At 48.0% G+C, this 22,082-nt stretch overlaps 1 protein-coding gene, 2 long non-coding RNA genes and 2 pseudogenes across 11 annotated transcripts; 1 reads left to right on the forward strand and 4 right to left on the reverse strand.

Annotated features, from left to right (window-relative positions):
- Nucleotides 1–525: 525 nt before the first annotated feature.
- On the reverse strand, nt 526–1,472 carry LOC120648594. Its single transcript, XR_005665011.1, has 3 exons — nt 1,269–1,472; nt 1,060–1,203; nt 526–987 (listed from the first exon to the last, which is right to left on the reverse strand). It is a non-coding gene; the product is annotated as an uncharacterized LOC120648594 (long non-coding RNA).
- Nucleotides 1,473–2,899: 1,427 nt separating this feature from the next.
- LOC120650843 lies at nt 2,900–3,974 on the forward strand (annotated as a pseudogene).
- A 1,008-nt stretch (nt 3,975–4,982) lies between these two features.
- LOC120650844 lies at nt 4,983–10,338 on the reverse strand. 9 transcript variants are annotated; one of them, XR_005665824.1, is made up of 7 exons: nt 9,673–10,329; nt 8,215–8,319; nt 7,789–7,839; nt 6,744–7,054; nt 6,115–6,482; nt 5,637–5,999; nt 4,983–5,466 (listed from the first exon to the last, which is right to left on the reverse strand). It is a non-coding gene; the product is annotated as an uncharacterized LOC120650844 (long non-coding RNA). The 9 variants fall into 9 exon arrangements; XR_005665825.1 differs by having other exon boundaries at nt 6,744–6,903; nt 9,673–10,326; XR_005665822.1 differs by having other exon boundaries at nt 7,789–8,319; nt 9,673–10,331.
- A 1,745-nt stretch (nt 10,339–12,083) lies between these two features.
- LOC120647842 lies at nt 12,084–14,077 on the reverse strand (annotated as a pseudogene).
- Nucleotides 14,078–16,133: 2,056 nt separating this feature from the next.
- LOC120648595 lies at nt 16,134–16,771 on the reverse strand. Its single transcript, XM_039925324.1, has 2 exons — nt 16,422–16,771; nt 16,134–16,341 (listed from the first exon to the last, which is right to left on the reverse strand). Exons 1-2 carry the CDS (start codon nt 16,723–16,725, stop codon nt 16,181–16,183), a joined length of 465 nt encoding a protein of 154 aa, XP_039781258.1. The 5' UTR covers nt 16,726–16,771; the 3' UTR covers nt 16,134–16,180.
- Nucleotides 16,772–22,082: the final 5,311 nt, after the last annotated feature.

Here is a 22,082-nt window from a genome sequence, read left to right on the forward strand (position 1 = left end):
TTCCACATCGACGACTTGGTTCTCCGCCGAATCCAGTCCACAGTCGGCTCTTATAAGTTATCCTCCCCTTGGGAAGGACCCTTCATAGTCAGTAGTATGGTTGTTCCAGGTACCTACCGCTTGCAGCGCAAGGATGGGACAGATGTCGGCAACCCATGGAACATAGAGCACCTACGACGCTTCTACCCGTAGGAGCAAATGAACAAACAACATGTACCCATCCACTGTTATTTATAAATAATTGTTACCTTGTCTCCATAATCCTTTCTCTAAAAATCGCATACCTCCGAGTTGTTCCGACACTCGGGGGATACCACTCGGACCAGTCCACCTCGTACCTCCCTACCCAGGTAGCCAGTACGCTAACTTGACTGATGTTTTTGGTGCACAACCCTATTAGTCCTTGAACTACCCCGCGTCACCCTAACTTATCGCGTGCTTGATGATCAGCTCTCAACACAACAAACAAGGCACACCGTTGCGTCCACTTTCTAACTACTCGGCTAACCCCAAAAACCACTCGGATCAAGCAAACGAATAAAACTAAAAATCATGACAACTTATTTACAAAACAAAACAAATATTGTTCTTGTGACATCCTAACCACTTGTCCTCAGTGCAGATAAAAACAAAATAAAGGTCAAGGTCGGTGGTGATGCGGTCAGCCAGGGGCTTCGCGCTGGCGAGGTAGGCCTCCCACTCCTCGTTGGAGCACTCGGGCGGGATCCCGGGTGGGATCCCGTCACCAACCGGCTCCAGGTCTGCCTCCGCGAGGTGGGACTTCACAAGTCCCATGGTGTACTGGATTGCATCCCCAGCCACCTTTTTCATGAAGGTCCTGAGCCGGACCCGCGCCGCCTCCAGTCGGGCTGCCAGGTCCTCGGCCATAGCAACCCCGCTCGGCTCAGAACGCGGCCAAGACGGCGTGCAACTTGTCGGTCAGGCGATCCAGCAACCTCCTCGCCTCAGCCAGCTGAGCCTCCGAGCCTACGAACGGCAAAAATGGTTTCAGCAACCTCGAAACGACACAAGTAACTGGACAAGGTCTCTGGACCATACCTCAATGTGCATCCTGCTCTAGCTTGAGCTTGCCCTCCGTCAGGGCCTCCCTCTTCTCCGCCGCGTTGCGCAGGGTGTGGTCCTCGTTGGCCTTGGTACAGGCCTTCAGGTTGCGCGCCATGTCGAAGTTTGCCTTCTGGAGCTCTGTAAACACATATGTCAGGCCCACAGCAAGTGGAAAATGACAAAGCACTTGGCGCACCACTTACCGCGCTTCTCCTTGGCGAACTTCTTCGACGACTCGGAGCGCCGCCTCTCCAGCTCCCGGTTGCGCGCCTCCAGCTCCGCTACCCGCGCCTCTAGCTGCTACCGACCGGAGGCTAGCCCTTCGGCCACCTGAAGCTTCTCTGAAGCCCGACGGCTCATGCCAGCCAGCTCCTATACAGTATGGCAAATCAAAATCTACACCCAAATGGGTCCCCAGGTAATAAAATTTCAACATTCAATTAACCTGAAGAGACTCCATGGCGAGACAAACGGTGGCCTCCAGGTCTTCCGCAGTCACAACCTCCTTGCCGCGGCCAGCGCCCGCCCCCGACGCTCCTGGGTGGCGCTGCCCTACCTCCAGGGTGGCCACCTCCATCGCCACGACGTCGCCGTCTTCCGGCGCAACGGGTGGCGACCGCGCCCCTTCCATCTTCCGCGGCCCGGGTCGTCGTCACTAGGCTGCTCTTCGTCCTGCCCCGCCTCGTCCAGGCGGGTGGCCCCCCTGATTAATGCAAATTACAGCTAAATGAACAGTAAATCGGATACTATTCAATGATTTTCAGGAAAGATTACCATAGCTGGGCCCCCCTCATTAGCTACTCAAGCTCCGCCACTGTGCGGGACCTTGGCGGGCTCACCCCGCCGGCGACACCATCGCCCCCATGGAGCTGGCCTCCTTGGCTGACTCCTCTGCCTTCCTCTTGGCACCGCTGAGCGACACCCTCCTACAAAACGAGCAACAAGCTTTCAACGCACTTGAACATTAAGAAATCTGAAAGGGGTCAGATGCACTTACCCCCCACTCCGGCGCACGTTGAAGCTCGGCTTTAATAGCACAGCCATCTCCAGAGACCGGCCGACACGCTGGGGTGTCTTCTCCTCCCGCAGCCGAGACAGCCCCAGGGCTAGCTCGCTCTCTCCAGCTGGGGGGGGGGCAGCCTTCTCGACGGCCACCACCCCTCAGTTCTCGCTCCCCGACTGCGGTGTCGCGCCGCGGGTCATCCTCCCGGCACCACGTCCAGCCCAGCCTTCGAGATCGGGATCTTGCGGATGACGCACCGCCTCTTCTTCACAAGCCCGCCGGCGGTTGGCGGGCCAGACACACCAGTGATCTCCACCTCCGACTCACTGCGCACGAAGGAGTCGGAGGAACACTCCAGCTCGCAGCCCTCTGGCTCCTTCAGCTCGGCGAGCGGCATTGCACTCTTCCCAGGGTCCCCCTCCAGCAGTGGAGCGGGGGACCAAAACTCCAGCACCTTGGCCTGCAGGTTTTCCGAGTTGCCCACAACCCAATGGATGCGTCAGGAAAATGAAGGAACACCAAAACTGAGGAAAACAACTCAGAAAGGTCAAGAATACTCCCGGTGCTTGTCGGGCGCTACAGGCAGTGTGCCTTCAGGCACCCCTTGCCCCGGATCACGCCCTGCATCATACGAGCGACCTGGTTCAATACTTCTTCCGGGCCGGATCTGCGATACATCGCACAAAGTTGTATTTATCGTGAAAAAAATTTAAAAATAAATTTTGTTTAGTATTTTATATATGTAAAATTCCCTTATAGCGTTAAATGTGCTTGGAAAGACCAAATGGACCCAAAGCAACTCCGGGCCCACATTGTCGCTTCAGCTTTTTGACCCGCCGCCCACGTCTTCCCCCAAACCTTGTGCTCCTATCCGGCCATCCCCATTCTCCCGTCCTGCAGCTCGATTTGCAAAATACGCATTCCAAGAACCGCGAGGTGCCTATCCAATCCCCTCCCCTCGTGCCACTGCCATGGATGAGTAAGTCTCCTCTCTCGCGGTGTCTGATGCAAATGTCGTAGCCTTGCCATGGATCAAGAAAATATTTTGTTGTCTCCGTCTCAGATCTGATGAGCACAGCAACGGCAATGGCGGCAGCGGCGGCCACCACCACGGTTACGAGTGGAAGTTCCCGGCGGCGCTGTCGGCGAACACGACGAGCGTGCACGTGACGGCGTGGTGAACGTGAACTCGCTCTTCACGGTGGCCGTGTTCGTGGGCCGCTCCCTGGCGACCCCGGGGCAGCTGCAGAGCCTCGCCGGCGATCCGTCCTGCGACGCCGGGCCCGGGATGGCCCGGTCCCTGCTGGTGCTGGAGGTGGTAGCCTTCTCGTCTTTCCTCTTCTCCAGCCTGGTGGCGCAGGGCCTGAAGCTGGCGCTGAACCTCATCAACTCCAAGGACCCGCACGACGCAACACGCGCCCACATCGACGCCCGCGTGCTCCGGCTCGGGATGTTGGCCTCCGCCGTGGGGTCCGTGGTCGGGTGCGTGTTCCTGATGGTGTCCATGGTGATGGTCGTGCAGATCCGGCTCGGCACGCTGGGCTGCGCCAGCAACCGCGCCGCCGCGGGGCTCGTGGGGCTCGTCACCACGGCGCTTGCCGTCTACGTGGGCACCGTCTTCTACACCTTCACCCACTGACCGATGACGACGACTGTTGTTTGTCACCTTGCATTGGTGCGTCCTGAGTAGTGAGTACTTTCATGAAACAAACTTGTTTGGTTTTGGGAGACTTGTTTGTGAATACTCTAAGTCTGTGCTACTGTCAGAAATTGTGGAGCTCGCATCGTTTTGCGGTTGTTGATCTTGCATGGGACGCATTGGCCTGTCAAGGATTTGTAATCCCCATTCGTTCTTGTCGTAGCAGCGACTGAAGGGTCATGGCTACTTCTGTTCTTCCTTATTCAATTTCTTCTTGTTCCTCTTCCTATTACATTGCCACGTTCATTGACCACGCCCATTCGTAGTGAATTTCTGAACCTGAGCTAACTGAATACCCGCTTCAATTATCATGTCATCATATTACATTGCCAGCTCAAACTCTGACCAGAAGCAACGACACCGTCAGAGTGAGCGCAGGTCATATCTCCGAAAAATCCAAAAAAAAACTCACCTCCGGCACGGAATTTGATTCTTCCATCTATTCCAGGCACGCGCGTCCCCTCCTGTGAAAACTGATGCAAAATAGTGAAGCACAGATGTCTGCATGTGCAGCCCGATGTATTGTACTAGAATTTCCTTCACAATGTTAGTTTCACTTAGGTTCCATCGTACTCAATTAGTAGCCAACTAGGTCTACGCCTGTGCGTTGCTACGGGGAGCGAGAAAAAGCTTCATACCAATGCACAATGCATGTGCATGTGCTGATGCATGCTATTTTCTGGCTCGTTGATATTCATGCAACCCAAAAAAAACTTAACACATACACCAAGCATGGAAAACCATGATGTTGATCTCAGTACAACAGGTTTGGTTCCAACGATACAGATGTAATGCGACTAAACATGCTGTACCGAGAACAATATATCATTTCAGTATAAGCGTAAAGATGCCCTACACACGTTACGTATTTGGCTAGTATGAAGGATCTAAACTGGAGTGCAAGCCCGCCATTACAAACTGAACACACGAGGACCTGGGCCTGGTTAGAGCAATTATTCCTTCCAGACAAGCCCTGCGTAAAGCAATGTATCCATTGTATCCGGAGGTTCAGGAGGATATGACAAATTTTAAACGGTACAAATACCGTATACAGCATGTCAGCTCATATAATCCATAACCATGTTCAGTCGAAATGTCATGTTTTATTCAGCAGGACATCTTGATATTAAACAGTGACAAACCTACTCTCCAGAAAAATTTGCAGTCCTCCTGGCAAGCTATGGACACTAATTTGTTTATATGTGAAGCAATAAATAAATAAACACCCACTGAATAGAACAGGTGACAACATGGAGTAGTCACTTTTTACAGATGTTGCCCGAAACAAGAACATCACCTCATGTGAAATGAACGATATGAATTACAAAGAATGACTTCTCAAAGCTTGAACTGCTGTTCTGTGAAGAGCCATACAATGGGCTGAACAAAGTTGCTAATATATGAAGAATGAAGCAGTTTGGAAATACGTTTATTCATGTTATGGTATATTTAAGTCTTAAACCTTGCCCAAAACCTATTATGAAGTTATGTTCAGAAACAGGAAAGGCACATGAAAATCTCCTTCCATGCCATAGCCATGCCGAGGCTGTACCCACGGCCAATATGCTTCAGACATTGGTAACCTCAATCACCAGCTGCCAATATGCTGTAGAACAAGATAACAAATCTGAATACGAGCTCCAGATTTGGCTTGCATGGACTTTATAGTCTCACCACCCTTACCAATAACCAGACCCACCTAAAAAGGAACAAATCATAAGCAGAAAGAAAGAAAAAACATGTTGGAGCAATACTTATTAACTATATACTGAGAAATGGGCACTTGTGATTATTTCAAAAACTGCGATAAATTGTAGTCTTCTCATCCTAAAGTTAAGCTTATCAAGAAAAAACAGCATGTGTACTAACCTTGTTATTAGCAATTTTCATCTAGAACATGTCGGCACCTGGCTGTGGTGCATTATATTTCCGGCCACCAGATCCAGTACCAGATGGCCCAGCATCAGCCCGCAGAAGATTGCAAGATCAACAGCATATATGCAAAAAGAAATGCAGAACAAAAGATGTGGTTGTAACAAGTAATACCTCTGCCAGAACTTCTTTGATCAGCTGCTCAGCTTTGCTTATCTGCTCACGAGTGCCTGAAAGCTCAACTGGTCTTGTCTGTGCACCTGGTTCAGCTTCATTGTCTCTTGTTACTTGAATCTTTTCTCCTGACTGAAGTTGGAGATACCTGATAGTTTCCCCAGCTTTTCCGATAATAACACCAACCTACAGCAAATCAACAACAGTGCCAGTTAACATGACTACTAACTTCACACTTTAGGTGACACTTTCTAACACGACTATAAATTTAGTGATTGAAAACAAATTGAACACAGCTTACCCTTCCATTTCATATTTCAATCTTTTTGCTTGTACCCTGATATCCACCATATGAAGAGTACCGAGACACACCGCTCGGTGAAGATAACGGCGGGATAGAAGAACCACCAGAATTCAGAATTCATTTGTGGTCTTCAGAATTTATGGTGTGCAAATAGCTTCTACTTACTCAACACAAGTGCAATGTGCCCTCTCTACCAGCCTGAACAAAAAGGTTCAACTATGCAGTTTAGTTAGATTAAGCCTCTACTCTTCCACCACCAATCTACTGTATTGCAACGTGAAGCTGCAGAGCCACAAAGGATGCCCCGTGGTTACTTGCAGCTCGTGTCGTTATAAGATGGCGAATTGGTGATGATGAAAAAGCGCCTGCAAAAATAATTTTGATAACATTAGCTGCTGCTACCTACTATTGCATCAATAGGAATACCAATAGCACACAGGTTAAATTAACTGAGAAGCAGATTTGCACATCACAGCAGCTCATGCTCATGATCTATCGATCCAGCACCCAAATCGAAGCATAAAACAACCCAAAATCAACATCATGGAAGCGGCCATAAATCATGAGCACAAACAGATCTCTGTGATCAAGAATGGGCTTAACGAGAAATCAATCCAGTGACTCACCATCACCAGCAGATCGAGGACAAGAAGCCGAGCACCCCACCACCGATGCAGATCGAGGACGAGAAGCCTAGCCCCCCACCGCCAATGCAGCCACCTCTACCACAACGGAAAGATCGCGCGATTGGTTTTGTCGACAGCGGGACATCGCGTGAGGGAGGGGCTTACAAAACGAAGGGGTGCCGATTGGGCAGACGAAACGAAGGTTGGGAGCGGCAAATGACGAACGAAAAAAAAAGTCTTACTTAGCCTCTTTTTAGTAGTATAACAGAGAATCTATATCTACTAGGTTCGTGCCTGTGCGTTGCTGCGGGCTGAAAAAAATTTATAATGCATTACAAATAGCACTCATAGTGCAAAAAGATTCCAATCTGAACACTAACAATCTAGAATGCTTGATTCAAAGACGTAGTTCCCGAATTGCTCAGCATGGTTCTTTTATAAAATACTAACGTGTCTCATTGCGCAGCATGGTTTATTTACTAATCGATGAGCATTAATTATTTTGATGTTTATATGTCCGTGCAAACTTAGTTTAATGGCAACACCAGGAGTTTTGTTAGGTACATAAACCGATCGACATAACTGCAGATAAGAGAATCTAGGTTTGGGTCCAAATCTCATATTCAAAAATATTGTGTCCAACAAAATATTCATATTATACATCAGTTTAGATCTAACTAATTTGGACTTGTGAGTATGAGCATAGCATATTGCCCACCCTACAAGCCACCAAATAATACATGCTTTCCGAATTTGTGTTGCAACATGTCCCAGCCAATGTCAACTTCAAAACTATTAGAACATGCATTCCAAGTTCAATGCATCAGGGTTTTACACATCATTTTTTTTTACAATTAAAATCAGTAAAAAGACCAAATTTGTCATGATTCACTGAAATCATCAGACAGTACAGCAACTACAATCTCTTATCACCATGACATGAACCAGACAACCAACTACAACTTTAATTTTTTACTCCCCAAAAATAGCATGACTAAAAGTATCTATTGCTAGAAATCATAAAAGTTCATCAATGTCATCATACCTGGCAACAAAATTTGAGCAGCCTCCAACTGCTAGCTCCGAAGCTCAATACCTCAGCAATCAAAGGTATAATCACATATTAGATAATCACACCAGGCCCCCAACAATTCACAACCACAATGTTTTCAAATGACATTGGATATGAAACATGGTAATATTAATCAAGCACCGATGAGGCAATTACTATTCACAAACATGCAGTACACTACTGTGGTTTATAGGTTAGATTGAAAAAGTGTGCTTAAATTACAAAGTTATCTCATAGCTCCAAATGCTCAGTATGTAAACAACCAATGCGAAAAGCTGACTGCTCAGGTGAAACAGATTAGATGTTTTTTTTCACATCAAGCCCCACCACGTGGTCCACGAAGGCATAAAGGATGTACATAAATTCCAGAGCCCAAAAATTTATACATTCCACACTAACCTGATGCAAAGCTCGTCTGGACAGAGCTGGTGGTAATTTGAGTTTGCTCCATGCATGCCACATGGATACACACGTCGTCTGACAGAGGATGCTCAACTACAGCTCCTGCCGGCACAATGAACATGAATGAACAATAAGTGATATTTATAAAAAGATGGTAAACCCAGTGAAGTGCGCATAAAACATATCCACATGTCGTGTTTTATTTGTTGGATGTGTCCGCTTTCTTCCTCTTATAAGCCTCACGCCTTTTCTTGTTCCGTTCATTTCTCTAGTCGTTAGTCATGGAGGCGTTCCGAATTTTCTCCCTCTGCATCTTCTTTCTATAGAGCCTACATTTTGAGAGTGCGAAACATAGCAAGCATGGAGCAAATTCTAAACCCAATTGATTCCTATTTTTTAGCAGTGAACTGATCAAAAAGGTGGCTGTGTGTGGTTATCAAGTAGAAGCCTGAATTGCACATATAGGTGAAGGAAATTTTAAGTTATAAATCATGATAGGTAGTAGAATTCAACAATATTAGATGTTCCATAACATATCACATTCAATAAAGGAATCTAAAAAAATTTATTTCCATAAAGCATTCTGACAGATAAGCCACAAGATAGCAGAAGTAATAATAAAATTAGGAACTCAAACTTTTTTATTGCTAAGCCCACTGTTTTAAGTGAACCACCCCCATGCCCATCTATTATCTCTGAAGAGATGGCTGTTTTAAATGAGTCTATTTTAGCACAAGACCACTTTCCCAGAAAGCTCATGTCATCAGCTATGCAGCATATGGAAGAATATAACCTATATCAACAGTTAAAATCCCACCCTAGCTGTATAGCTCCTTTTATTTTTGCATCAAACGACTGGTATAGCAGTGTATACTAACCAACAGATAATAGGGCACCTGGTTCTCAAAAGCGGGAGAGCTAGCAATGAAAAATTGTTTTTTTAGAACTGAATTTATTAGATCTGTCAAGTCCTAAATCTAGCAGGCAATGTCATGAAAAGGACAAAGTGATACACAAGCTGCTGAATTTGGTGGAAAACACGTTGCAGAATGGCAGAAATTATGAAATTTTATCCAGTATCAGTTCTGCTGTTTTGTGCTTGGATAATTTTTTTTGGAAACTTACTCTTTTGTCCAAGTCCACTGAAGACAATTTTGATGAGAGATGTTTATTGGAAGATATGAAGACAGCTAACGATGCCTCTACATCAGACACTCGTATAAGCCACGAAGAGATGGAACTAAATTCTTTAAATAATGAGTTATAGATCAATGTTCGCAACAATTGCAGCAGCGAGATGAAGCTATGGAGAAGACGTATCACTAATGCTCGAAATCGAGTCCTTACATGCTCAAATAGAAAAATTGCGAGTGATGCTGCGCAGATGCAAAAGTATCACTCGCTCGTTTGTGAGATACAATGTGTGGGTAAGCAGCGGCCAACGAAACAATCTACCTGCAAAACTCGGCTTGAAACGCGGCGACCTTTGGTGTAGGTGGATGGCGGCAGGGCCTCCTTGCTCGAGATAGAGCCATAGAGGTGTGCCCGTCCTCCACAAGACTACAAGCCGCGGCCGGACCTGCTTCCTCGCGCGGGCGGACGGGACCCCCTCGCGGCGGCGAACAGGGGCACCCCTCAAGGTGGAGGGCAGCGGCGGCGGCAGCGGACGGGTGGACATCGTTGGCGCTGGTAGACGGCTGCAGGGGCTCCTTCCTTAGGTGGGAGGTGTGCCCGTCCTCTTGCTCGACGTTGTCGCCAATCGCCATCGAGGACCCACCGGGACCCCTTGCGGAGGCAAATGGGGAACCTCGCGGCGGCGGGACGGTGGGATGATGGCGTGATGGGGCGGGGACGGCGCGGAGGAGTGGGACGGCGCTACGGCGGTGGCGCGGCTGCGGGTCGACCGCAGCGGCGGCGCGGTGGGAAGGCGCCGTGGGATGGTTGGGGGATTGCGAGGGCGGCGGCGTTGCGGGACGACTGGGAATTCGCGAGTGTTGCGGACTACCACTAAATCGACGAATCCGTCGATCGGATGGATGCCGCTCGCTTGCGGCAGACTGGCGATGGGCATAGGGTAGGGGGCCGACGACGGGTGGATCGCGTTGCTTGCGGACTACCGCTCGCAGCGACGAAAAATGACCCAAACATCAATCGGATGACTGTTGTTCGCGAGAGGAAGACTGACTAAAAGGCCGCCTCCAACAACGGGCAGCTATATTCGGCAGCCATTTCACCTTTTAGCTGCCCCTGAGATTTTGCCTGGCTATCCATGCGTCTCTTGTTTGCAACAGAGCAGCTAAAATAACTAGAGCCGTTGGGCCAATATGGTTTCGCGCCAACAAACGAATTCTTCCTCATTTTCCCTCGCTTCGATGCCAGTTTCGCACGGAACCGTGTACCTGCGTCTTCCTTGCTGCCGCCGCCACTTCCCACGCATCGGCAGCCCCGACGCAGGACCCGTCCAGTGCCGCCGCCGCTTCCCACGCATCGGCAGCCCCGACGCAGCGCCCCGCCAGTGCTACCGCCGCCTACCGCCGCCGCCTCCCACGCATCGGCAGCCCCGACACAGCGCCCGGCTAGTGCCGCCGCCGCCTCCCACGCATCGGCAGCCCCCACGCAGCGCCCGGCCAGTGAAAGAAGAGATTCGCAGCCTCAAGCCCACGGTTCGTTGCACGGCCTTCAACTCCGGCAATGTGGTTGCCTCGGCGCTGACATTTGGCTCTGATTTTGGGGCATGGCCTTGGGTTCCATCGCTCGCACACAGAATCTCTGGGTCAGGCCATCAACCCAAGTCAAGAGCTAAGTATGGTTACACATATTGCTCAATCCTTGCAAATTTCTCAATCCTAGCAAAGCCTTGGTTTCCCTCAAGGTCGGATTCTTTACACATTTGCTATATTTGTGCTCATGCTTTGAACATGTCCCCAATTGCTTATGATTTCACAAAAGCATTTGTATTATCTGTGTACTAAAACTTTGTGTAATCTATGTTGTTCAGACTTCTCGAACATGACAGCTTGGTCCTGCCTGAAGGACTCACATGTTAGGCAGAATAAACGGAAGAAAGATGAACACTTCATGGTAGCTTCGATTATCGCGGCTTTGGAACCTTCTAAACGTAGGAGGGGTGGTTTGGTTCCAGGACATAAATTTAAGCGTCGCAATAGAGAAGCAGCTTTTGCACAAATCATGATGGATTACTTTGTTGATAATCCTTTGTACAGTGAAGAGGACTTTCGGCGACGGTATGCACTCTTTGCCGTTGCCTCTTTCAATGTGTAAAAATTCTATAAAGTAATTGCTAACATATTGTCTTCTCATGCATAGATTTAGAATGAGGAAGTCCTTATTCCTTGACATGGTCCGCAAGATTACCCAGAAGAATTCTTATTTTCTTCAACGTGAGAATGCTTGCGGGCGCAAGGGTTTCCATCCCATTCATAAATGCGTTGTGGCTATGAGGATGCTTGCATATGGCAGCCCAGCTGATTCGTTCGACAACACATATCGCATGCCTGAGTCAACAGTTCTAGAGACTGTGAAGCAATTTGCAAGAACCATCATTTCTGTTTATGAGTCTGAATTTTTGCGGCCACCGACAGCAAGTGAGCTTGAAACCATTTTACAAGTCAATGAGGCTAGAGGTTTTCCTAGGATGATCGGCAGCATTGACTGTATGCATTGGGAATGGTCTAATTGCCCGACTGCATGGCATGGTCAGTACAAGGGGCACAAAGGCAAACCGACCATAATCTTGGAGGCTGTTGCTACGCAGGACCTACGCATATGGCATGCATTTTTCGGATTGCCTGGGTCCCATAACGACATCAATGTGCTCCATAGGTCTCCAGTGTTTGTCGACCTCGCTGCTGGACAGAGACCACAAACTCATACTCATTCTCATTCTGTCGCAACTTGGCATTGGACTTCATTATTGTCCATTTCTTCTCCCAGGCAGCCCACTTCTTCTCCCAGTTCAGCTTCTGCAGCTCGAGCCTCTCTCTCCATCTGGAACATTTCCTGCCTCAACTGATCTTCCTTGTCATCATTCTTCTCTCCTCTTTCATTCATCTTCTGTAGCATTTCCACAGCTGTACTTGACGATGAGGTATCCGTCATTACCCGGGATCTCTTCTTGGCGCTATCCCTTCCTTCAGGTCGTTCAGGGAGTGCACTGTCAGTCTGCATATAATTTATGTCTATTTCAGAGCCTTTCAAGGAATGCTTTCGATTAACTCTTTGACCCGTGTTACATTCCGCCATCTTCACATGCCACTTCGGCTCTCCTCGAAGAATCACCCAACAGTGATGGAATTGCAATGGCTCGATTTCCTCGTACATCCGGATGGCATCATTAATCTGTCCAAGCCAAACAAACATTCATTGCAGCAAAAATCAACATAGCAAAAATGTGTAAAGGTTGGAGTCATGTATAAAATGGTGTACCCTATCCTGCTCATTCTTGCCGCTTTCATTCATCCTTTCAATTGCAGCATAGAAACCACAAAATTTGTTGACGGCCCTCTGAATTGTGGTCCACCGGTTTTCTATCGAAATCTTAGTCCTATTACTACTCACTTCAATGTTCTCCATGAAGTGTTGATGCATTCTTGTATAATACCCAGCAGCAGATTGGTTGATTCCTGCAGTCGTAACATGAAAGCATGTCTCAGACGGGTTTGAAAATTGAAAAGTGGAGTACTTAAGTTATGGGCCACAACTTACCTATAATAGCATCCGTGCTAACATGCAGAAACGCTGAGCAAATTGCTCTATCTTCCTCCTTGGTGAATGACCTTCCTCGCTGGGCAACCTTCTTCTTGCACTTATTGTTTGAACCTTGACTCCTGTCGACTTCTTGAACCTCCGGGTCCTCAGTGGGACGATGATGACACGATGCAGTAACAGCAGGGCACACAGGCTGAATTGGTACACCCATGTTATGCATTGATCCAGTAAATGCACCGGTAAGGTTGTACTGAAATAAATTAAAATTTGATTAATGAAGCATAAAAAGTACAGTAAGCATAACCCAAAATAAAAAAGGAAACATACCTTCTCAAGTTCCTTCATGGTTCAGGACATAGGGAGCGACCACTCTTGGGAGTTGAATTGGTTGTCCATCCTGAAATAATGAGTGTAAAATTTGTTAAACAAGTTTTTGTTTCTTAAACAACTCTCAAACTTCAGAACTGCAAGCAAGTAGACAAGGTTTCAGGTCTATTTTGCCACAGGACATAGCAAGCAAAATGGAATGCAACAAAGGAATCAGTGCAATTAGTCATGACGCAGGGCGTAGCTCGGCAAGATCTGCGGCGGAGCGGGTGCGCCGCGCGGTGGCCGTGCGGACTGCGGCTGCGGCGGCGGCCGGCGAGCGGGCGCGTACTGCTGCAGCCTGCGCACGGCGGAGAGCCTTTTCTTGTTTCTCCTTTTGATGTACCAGCCCCCCTATATATTTTTTTCTAGATCCGCCACTGCACACAGTTGAATCGATGGCGAACGCTGGATTTGTTCAAGGAGTCCGCCGCCGACGTGCTCCTCCTGGACGCCCTCGGCCTGACCCGGCTCTGATGGCGCCAGATCCATGGGGAAAGAGGAGGAAGGAAACCGGGGACGTACCTGGTCGTCGACGGAGCCGCGCCGCCGCAGATCTTGCCGAGCTACGTCCACTGCCCACCGATTCCCTCGCGACGTCCGAGCCGACGGTTGTGTGCAGAGCAAATGCCTCGGGAGCCTCTAGCCAGGCATATTGCCGGTTCTCTCTCTTCCCATGTAATTTACATGCTGTGGATAGCTGGCCCATTGAAGCCGCTACAGTACCACTCGGCCAGCTAAATTAGCTTTGCCTGTCCAAATACATGGCCTATTGGAGGCAGCTTAAAGAGGCCATTCCTCTCCAGCCATTATAAAAAAAAATTTCAGGCCTTGTTTAGTTGTAAATTTTTTTTGAATTTTAGTACTGTAGCACTTTCATTTGTATTTGGTAATTATTATCCGATCATGAATTAATTAGGTTTAAAAGATTTGTCTCGCAAATTACAGACAAATTGTGTAATTAGTTATTTTGTTTAGCTACATTTAATACTTCATACATACATTTAAAAATTCGATGTGATGAGAAATCTTATAAAATTTTGGAATTTTGGATGCAAGAGCTCAATTCTCTACGTACCACTAAAAAAGTTATAGCTCCTACTCAACCATCAACTTAATTTTGTTTGGACTCCGGCGCCCCTTCCGTCTATATTTGGCTTAACGGCGGCAAATGGCCAGGCGAAATGACTGTTTCGCCCATCAGTTCAGTTGTACGCCCCTCTCCCCATGGCGACCCCTTTCTTCCCATCGACCGGCCGGTCCAAGGCACGCTGCGCTGGGCGGAGGTTGTCCCCTCCGACGATGAGGAGGGTTATTTACATATTTACCATTATAAGAAAGGTCACTCGCTAGATTAGCACTCTTAAACGGGCTCCTACAGATTTAGCACAACTGTAGTCGTAAATCTTACGTTTTTACCACTTTTGCCTACGTGGCAGGACACGGCGGCAGGCCACGTTGGCGCCCGGTCCGCAAGGCAAGGCGAAATGTCCTTTGTGCCCCCGCCCCTTTGTTCATGTGCCCGTGACCCCGGTCCAGCCCATTGACCGCTCCTACTCTCCTCACCCCCCTCTCGCTATCCCGCCGCCGCCGACGCGCCTTTCTTCCCCACTGCGCCGCCGCCGACGCGCCTTTCTTCCCCACTGCGCCGCCGCCGCCTCTCCCGTCCCGCCTCCCCCAGCGCAACGGCGGCCAGGGCTATGGCGTAGAGGGCCGACTCCTCCAGCTCCAGCGCGAGTAGGGCAACTAGGAGGCAGGGGAGAGGAGTGAGCTCCGTGTGCGAGCAGCATCCGGTCGGTAAAGAGACTGGGCTGCCTTTGATCGTGTGCCCCGATTGCGATCTTGCCCGGGTGATTGAGCTTCGCGTGGTGAAGCTGGAAAGTCAGAACAAGGGGCGCATCTTCTTCAAATGCCCGAGAAATGGGGTAAGTTGTGAGTTTTTCTCCATTTTCAATGAAACGTAGGGTTTCAATGTTCATCGTTTTTTGGCAGAATCCGAAGCTATGTGGCTTCTATAGGTTTCAGAGGGAGTATTTGGATGAGCTGGTGGAGAAGAAGATCGTCAGGATATGCTGTCAGCAGATTGATGAACATGGAGAGGATGAAGCACCTGCTGTAGATGAGGGGATGAAACAACTGGAGAACAAGATGGAGAGACTAATGTGGAAAATGAACATTTTCATTGGTTGTATTGCAGTAGTTGTATTAGCGTTTGTGGTAAAATCTGTTGCAATGAACTGATGTAGAGTGTGTTCATGTCTAGTTTGTAAAGTGCTCTACTGCTTTTGAATGCAAATTGAATTGAGCAAATGAAATGAGGTAATTTGAATGACGAACAGAAAAGATGACCAACAGAGAATGTTCCCAACTACATGGAGTTCCCAACAGAGAATACATGGAGTTCACTTTACAACACAGAAGTTGACAAAGGCCATGCAAAATACAGTAATTTGGCCAATCATACACCACAAAAGACACTAGCGTCACTGCTCACTTCTCACTGCTCACTCCTCACTTGCTCTTGCGTGCTTTCTTCTTAGGTGGTGTTTTTTTCACTTTAGTTGCCAAGACCTTCCTCTTTGGTGTAAGTTTCTTGCCATGTTCACCATCTGAGAATAGTGCCCTGCCATGAAAACAAGTACACACATTGAACAAATGAGTTAATATTTGGAAAAAGATGTTGCAGACAATGACCTTTTTGCTCGGGGGGTTGTCTGAATTGGTTCTGGGGCATTAATCACTGCCAAAGCCATAGGTTCAAGGGTTGCTTCTTCACTTGGCTCAGGGACAAATGATGCAAATTCATTCTTGGTAGCTTCAACCTCTTCCCTTGCTGCTGCTTCTGCTGCTTCCCTTGCTGCTGCTGCCTTCAATTCTGCTTCTTCTGCATCTCTCTTTGCTTTTGCAGCAGCTTCCCTTGCCAGTGCTCCTCTAGTCCTTGGAGTTGGCTGTTCAGTAGCATCAGCAGCAATTGGCTTGGACTTCTTTTTCCTCCCAGGCTTGGCAGGATTCTTCTTCTTAGGTTTCTTCCTGTAAAAAAGTATAATGGATCATGGTTACAAAATAAGAAATTATATGAAGACACTAGGAAAAATAAAGTAGTTATGCACCTTTTTTTGTTCCAGTCAGGTGACACTTCCAGCTAGTAGCTCTGTGACCATACTCAAGACAGTTAGGGCACCTGACTTGCCTAGTTGCTTTGCCTGATCTCTCACTGGCTGGTTTGATCCTATTTTTCCTCATCCTTCCTGGCTCTTTCTTTTTCTGGATAGGAGGGTGCAGTGTAAACCCCTTGTCAACTTCAGGCCATTGATTCCTGTCAGTGATGCTAGGAATAATGCCTGCATAAGCTGCTTGAAACTTGGCCACTGAATAGTAGTTGTCCACAAAAGAACCCATGTCAGGCTGCCTCATGCTAGTTATCACAGTCAATGCATGTGGACATGGTTTACCAGTCACTTGCCACCGTCTGCATGTGCAAATTTTTTGAGACAAGTACACCACATGTCTTCTAACTTCTTCATCTTTGTACACCTCTGTGACTTCAGCTTCATTTGGGTGACCTTTGGAAATCTTCAAGTGTCTTAGTCCCCTAGATGCAGCATTGAGCTGATGTATCACAGCAGACAATATACCATGAGGCAATGATGTGGAAATCTTCCTCCTTTTGGCAAACAAGATCATTACCTTCTCTCTAATAGCATCTGCCATGCAATACAGAGGCAGGTCTTTCATCTCTTTGATCCATGCATTCCAACATTCAGCTAAATTATTGTTTATATAGTCACACTTGATGTCTGGAGAGAACTTGCTTCTTGCCCAAAGAAAAGGATGATGCTCATCTAACCATTTCTGGATGTCTGGACTAGCTGACAGCACCTTGTCAAAGAAGTATTTGAATTTATGGGGAGAATATGCTCTAGCTGCAGGCCACATGTTTTTGGCATATACATCACCAGTGTACTGGTTCTTTAGGTTATCCATTAAATGCCTGAAACATTCTCTCCACTCTGCATCTGGAAACACATCTTTGACAGACGACTCTAATCCTTTGCAAGCATCTGTACAGATAGCTAAATGCTGCATGGGGCCTATTGATTTCTTAAGTTGTTGCATGAACCAAATCCAATTTTCTTTGCTCTCTCCCTCAAAAAACCCAAAGGCCACTGGAAACATCCAATTGTGCCCATCCAAAGCTAATGCTGCAGGCATATGGCCACACCACATGCCATTTAGATGAGTGGCATCTATACTAAGGTAAGGCCTGCAGCCATTCAAGAAACCATCTATACTAGCTTTGAAGGCACAGAAAAATTTGCTAAACCTAACTTTGCCATCCTCATCAGTGACAGTGTCTATCTCTACCACACTGCCTGGAGATCTCAGTTCTATCTCTGCCTTAAACCTGTACAACCAATCAAAGGAATCAGTCCACTTACCAAAAATTCTCTCAGATGCTCTCTTTGTCCCATTGTACACTGTCTGGTAGGGGATTTCAATGTTGTATTTGAATCTCAACTGCTTTTGCATTTCTGAAGCCCCCATTGTTGGGTTCATCTTGAGCAATGGAATAGCTCTCTCTGCCACCCAGTTTATTGATGCCATCTTGCTCAGAACGCTTTGTGTAGATGCACACTGATGTTGTCCCTCATTTATTTGTATCTGCATTTACAAAATAGAAATTAAGCTAGGTTCAATTATAATTAAATAAATCAGAGTATGCAAACAAAGACAAGTAAGTAATAATCACATTATGAACAAATTTCAGAAGTTATACCCTGACACTGCCAATCATGTTGTGTTCTAGCTCTAAGTTTCCAGGGACACCCTCGAGCTGCACAGCAAACCCTGTACCTTTCTTTGTCAGAGTGCTCAGTTTGAAGCTCAAACTCGTGAACAATAGCATGCTGCTTAGCTGCAAGCCTCAACTCTGGCATGCTGGGGTAGCAGATGCCTACACTCAGATCAGGATGGTCCCTGTCCCATTCATACAGTGGCTCCTCATCAGCTGTGTCATCAACATTTACAGCTGCTTCATTGATTTCTTCCTGCATCTCTGCTGACATAGCTGGAAATGGCACATCTTGTCCATGACCAGCTTCTTCTGGTTCCACAGCAACCTTGAATCCCATTGACTCAAATACAAGGTCCTCATCAACAAGCTGTGCAGCTATACCATCATCATCTGGGTTCTCTAAAATGGTCAGAGTGCTCCAATCAATTGCTGGTGGCTGTTGAGCAGGTGCTGCTTGCGGGGAACTGTGGGTATCACCACATCCTTCAACATCAGTAGCCTCTGCATTGGTTCCATTAGTCACACCAGAGACACATCTACCTTTTGAAGCATCTGATGAATATTTTCCCTTCATAGAGTCATTGCTCACAACATCTACTACAAGAATAGCCTGCCTCTCATCCCATCTGTCCTTAATCATCTGCTGCATATGTTCATCCCTCCTTAGCTTCCACTCAGACCCAGTATCTTGGTCAAGAACCCAAACTGCCAGTGTTTGACTAGGCCCCCATATAATCTTTGAGGCCAAATCCTCACTGAATTGAGCCAGAGAGTACTGACTGTTCCTATGAAACCATATGTTATGCTGCTGCTCTGCCATTTCCACTAGCTCATATTCACCATCAGCAACATATGGAGAAACCTTAACAACTAGCCTAAACGCACTGCCAGGATCGATCCTGGCATCATCATAAATAATGACAACAAATGAGGACCCACACACGCTCTTGCTATGCATAGTACAAACATTCATCGGGTGGAGCTTAAGAACTCACCAGGGAGGACAATCACCAGGATCCATTGCGGCCACGGGAGATGGCGACCTATTACATCACACGCCTGAACCGAGAAACAAAAAATCAAAAGCCTCAAAACCTGAGATCCCGCAAAACCTAACCCTAATCGCTGTGGGTGGCCATGAGGAAACAAGCCCACGTACCTTGCCCTTAGTCGGCCCTCTGCGCCATAGCCCTGGCCGCCGTTGCGCTGGGGAGGCGGGACGGGAGAGGCGGCGGCGGCGGCGGCGCAGTGGGGAAGAAAGGCGCGTCGGCGGCGGCGGGATAGCGAGAGGGGGGGTGAGGAGAGTGGGAGCGGTCAACGGGCTAGACCGGGGTCACGGGCACATGAACAAAGGGGCGGGGCACAAAGGACATTTCGCCTCGCCTTGCGGACCGGGCGCCAATGTGGCCTGCCGCCGTGTCCTGCCACGTAGGCAAAAGTGGTAAAAACGTAAGATTTATAACTACAGTTGTATTAAATCTGTAGAAACTCGTTTAAGAATGCTAATGCAGCGAGTGACCTTTCTTAAATATGTGAATAACCCCGATGAGGACGACTTCTTGTTCCAGATCTAGTCGGTCTCGGAATCCCTCTCGGCTTGTCCTACGGCGACAGGCTCTCCCTTCCCGTCCCGGCTAGCTTGGCGGCAACCTCTCCTTCGCCATCCCCGACCCCGGCCGGACCTACGGCGGCCCCCTCTCCCTCCTACCGCGACGTCGTCTGCTGGCCTATGCCTTTCCCGCCTCGCGTCGTCCCTGACCCCGTCACCCAGCCTTCCCCCACCCCGGCTTGGAGCCGCGCCGCGCCGCGCTGCGCTCCGTGGTGGTGCGGGAAGGGGGAGGTCCGCCGTCGCGCAGCCTCGGCAGCGGCGCCATGCACGGCCGCAGCTGGTCCACAGCCTTCCACACGGGAGACGCGACGACCGGCCGGTCCCGCACCGCCGTGATGCCGTGCGCGTGCCGGCGCATATGCGTCTGGGCCTCGTCTGCCGCGGCACAGCCGCGCATCGCCGCCCGACACGGAGGGATAGCAAGATGTGCTTCCTCGGCTGCCACGTGGACGTGTGTGCGTGCCAAGCAGGTCCTGTATAGACAGTACAGCTCCGGCGTTGACGCCGTGCTTCTTCTCGTCCGGCTCATGGCCGCCAGAATCATGTTGCTCTGCTCGAGCAAGAGGAGCAGAGAGGGGGAATAGTTGGTGCTCTCGCTGTTGGCTTGGAGTGGAAAAAAGAGGAAGCGATGGTGCTAGCTTCTAGCGTGAATAGCAGAAGGGAGAAAAGGCAGAGGAAATGGCTGGTGCGGCTGGATGATTTGAGAATGGAGGGGGCTCGCTGGTGCTTGTTTTGCGATGGAAGCAGCACGAAGAACAGAGGAGCACGGGGAAGAGAGGATAGAGGGGGCGGTTTGCTGTTGAAGAAGAGGAGGAGCATGGGGGAGGGCAGCTGGCGTGCGGTAGAAGAGGCCTGGCCGGAGGAGAGAAGAGGAAGAGTTGGGGAATGGAGTTGGATTTGGTCAAAAGGTCTGTTCAAAGGCTCCACGGAACACAAAGGGGTAAAATGGACAATTTCTCATCCTTTTAATGTTAGGGAAAATACGATTCATGCCACCACAACTCCGTGAATTTGGGTTTCACGTTGAAAATCATGCCACTCAATGGCATGGATTTCAACATGAAATCCAACTTCAAGAAGTTGTAGTGGCATGGATCCAACTAACCCTTAATGTTAACATTCAGTCCAACAAGGAGTCAACGTGACAGATTGTAACGGCAAGGGCACCGGAGTCCAAGTAAAGGCTGTGTTTAGTTCGTCGCCCTATAAACACAAAATTATTTTGCGATGGAATCTTGTTAATTTGAAGTACTAAATGAAGTCTATTTACAAAACTTTTTACACAGATGGGTTGTAAATCGCGAGACGAATCTAACGATGCTAATTAATCCATGATTAATCAATAATTAACGGATGGTTACTGTAGCATCACTGTTGCAAATCATGAATTAAGTAGGCTCATTAGATCCGTCTCGTGATTTACAGCCCATCTATGCAAAAAGTTTTGTAAATAGACTTCATTTAGTACTTCAAATTAGCAAGATTCCATCGCAAAATTTTTGCGTTTTTGCGTTTACGGGGTGGGAACTAAACAGGGCTAAAGTTGAGTTGATGGCTGGGTAGGAATTATAATTTTTTCAGTGGTACATAGTAAATTGAGAATTTTTATAATTGCTTTAATGGAATTGCCTCCACGGGGAGGCGCGAGACAGACCGGCATTCACACTTTTTAGGAGTAGAGAAGAGATACCTATTACTAATAGCATTTTCAAGAGTACCTTATTTTTTTTCTCATTCTTATTTTTTCTATCTATAAAAAGTTAAAATAATTGAAATTCTTTCTCACCAAAATTAGGCCCATCGTACCCCTTAGTTTTAGAAAAATACAAAAAAAATACTCTCCAATAATTTTCCATTCTAATTCACTATCTCCTAACAATTGGCAAATTGGATTCTCTTGTGCGTAGAAATACACACGTCTCCGTCTCTCCCCATTGCCCCTCCCTTGTGACTTTTTTTTTTGGCACCGTCTTCTTCCTCCCGCCATCCTTCCTTCGTGCCATGCATCTAGTCTATTTTTTTGGTTTCCCCACATTCTAGGATTTAGGGTTTAGTTTATGCGGCTGTCGCCGCCGTCATTGGCCTACCCGCTATGGATTTCGCCCGCCGCCACTTCTTCCCGCACCGATTTCAGCCGCCACAGTGCGTCACCGGCACAAGTAAGAGATAAAACAGAACCCTCTCGTCGTTCTCTTTCTTTTTTCCCCAAATTTCAAGCCCTGTCGTGTCATAAATCACCGGCAATCTGACTTGCCAGAAAGCTTCTAGCCATGTCCGCCAGCCATGAAAGTTTCTCGTGAAATTATCCTTGTGGGGCCACAACTCCTTTTTGGGAGAAAAAATAGGGAACTGTTGGAGATAGATTCT

The sequence above is a fragment of the Panicum virgatum genome, chromosome 9K (assembly GCF_016808335.1).
Source record: "Panicum virgatum strain AP13 chromosome 9K, P.virgatum_v5, whole genome shotgun sequence".
Taxonomy (NCBI): domain Eukaryota; kingdom Viridiplantae; phylum Streptophyta; class Magnoliopsida; order Poales; family Poaceae; genus Panicum; species Panicum virgatum.